Source organism: Aplysia californica, unplaced genomic scaffold (assembly GCF_000002075.1).
Source record: "Aplysia californica isolate F4 #8 unplaced genomic scaffold, AplCal3.0 scaffold01045, whole genome shotgun sequence".
Taxonomy (NCBI): domain Eukaryota; kingdom Metazoa; phylum Mollusca; class Gastropoda; order Aplysiida; family Aplysiidae; genus Aplysia; species Aplysia californica.
Window position 1 is genome coordinate 146,140 of NW_004798315.1, and position 1,875 is coordinate 148,014.

The 1,875-nt window shown below is 49.1% G+C and overlaps 1 protein-coding gene across 1 annotated transcript in view; it reads left to right on the forward strand.

Annotated features, from left to right (window-relative positions):
* LOC101858143 (serine/arginine repetitive matrix protein 2) overlaps positions 1-1,875 on the forward strand; it is a gene marked incomplete at its 3' end in the record, with an annotated part of 16,237 nt that overhangs the window by 8,715 nt on the left and 5,647 nt on the right. The window contains 2 exon segments of the mRNA XM_013089789.2: positions 291-753; positions 1,464-1,734. Of these exon segments, the coding sequence (XP_012945243.1) occupies positions 291-753; positions 1,464-1,734 (734 nt within the window).

Genomic DNA, 1,875 nt, shown 5'->3' on the forward strand with positions numbered 1-1,875 from the left:
ATTTTCTGTTCTGTTATTTTCTATTCTGTTCTGTTATTTTCTATTCTGTTCTGTTCCGTTATTTTCTATTCTGTTCTGTTCTGTCATTTTCCGTTCTGTTATTTTCTATTCTGTTCTGTTCTGTCATTTTCTGTTCTGTTATTTTCTATTCTGTTCTGTTATTTTCTGTCCTGTTATTTTCTATTCTGTTCTGTTATTTTCTATTCTGTTCTGTTCTGTTATTTTATGTTCTGATCTTTTCTGTTCTGTTCTGTGATCTCATCTTACCATATTTCATTCAATGATTTCAGCAACCGGCTCAAAGCCCTCCAAGACGAGATAGAGCGACTGAAGGAAGGTGTCGCTCAAGCGAACGAGAAAGCTTCCCAACGACCACCCGCCCCTCCCCCTCAGCCCGCCTACCAGCCCCCGCCCCCTCCCCCTCCCTCCCAACCCCCGGGGGCGGTGCAGAACGGGCGGCAGGAGCCTGAGTACTACGACCCCTTCGACGACCCCTACGGGTTCATGCGCATGCCCAGACGGCGAGCCAACTCGTTCTCGGGCGGCCGTGAGCGCGAGTGGGACGAGTGGTACTGGACTCTGCCCCAGAACCGACAGTACGACGGTGGGGACATACCGCTGGGCTACGCGGCTGCCGACGCTTACGCGGATAACCCGAGGAATACCCGAGGGGGGGAGAGGAACACGAGGGAGAACGTGAAGAACAGACTGCGGCAGAAACGGATGGACAGAAGGGCTAGAGGAGATGCACATGTGAGGATTGTCCTGTTTTTTTTAGGGGGGGGGGGGGGTTGTTGTTGTTTTTGGTTTTTTTCTTTCTCAGTCTTTGTTGTTTTAATTTTTTACTCTCTAGTGACGCCTCAATTCTTGGACATTTATTTAACTTATTGGTGTCGCAAGTCGCCACCCCAGCGCTTTCTTGTCGTATCTCCATTTTTAATAACAGTGAAAATAGTTCATAACAAAGAGTGAGCTTAAGAAGATGTCACACTTTCACTGTTAAAAAAGTGGAGATATGAACAGAAAGCACTGAGGTCGCAAAGTGCTGTAAAATTTCCTAAAATTGAATTAAAACAAAAACCTCAAAAATCTAACACCGCCGGCATCTGTGGTGTGGCAGGTAGGCACTTTGTGACGTACGCAGGAGACCGGAGTTCAATTCTGATGTGGGGAGAAATATAATTGAGTATCTGTGTCTTTCTGCTGGGATGTTGTATATATCCCTTTTAGCCAGGGTTGGCCCTGACAGGCAGGGTCAGAAGCCCACTTTCCAAATGATCTGAAATGCATTTGTTTTTTAAAAGTCACAATTTAAGTTCTGTCAAATTCGGTCGCTTAGTGCCATGATGAAATATTTGAATATTGTTTATCATGCTGCTTTGTGTTGTGACCTATGTGACCTCTATGTGACCTCTATCTGACCTCTATGTGACCTCTACGACCCCCTGTGTGCCCCACAACAGACTGGCTCTGACCCAGCACTAGCGACCCCTGAGTCCGCCCTCCCATCCACCCAACCCGGGGGCGTGTCAGTGGGCGGGGCGATGGACGAGCAGACGGCGGCCATGTACGACTACTACGTTCCGTCCCGCTACAGCGCGCAGGGCATGAGGCAGCAGCTGGCGGCGCGCGGGTACTTCACCACGCCCAGTGGCGCCAAGATCTACTCCTCCACAGGTGAAGACGGGGATAACGAGGAGGAGGAGGAGGAGCATGTTGTAACTCTGCGCACTGGTTTGTATTTTGTGTCGCACCTCACCCGCTCTCACTACTCTCTCTTGGATATGTCTGGGTCACTTCTGCACCTCACCTATTCTCACAACTTTTGTTATTTAAAGAGGGGGGGGGGTTGCAGTCATTTCAGCGCCTAACGTG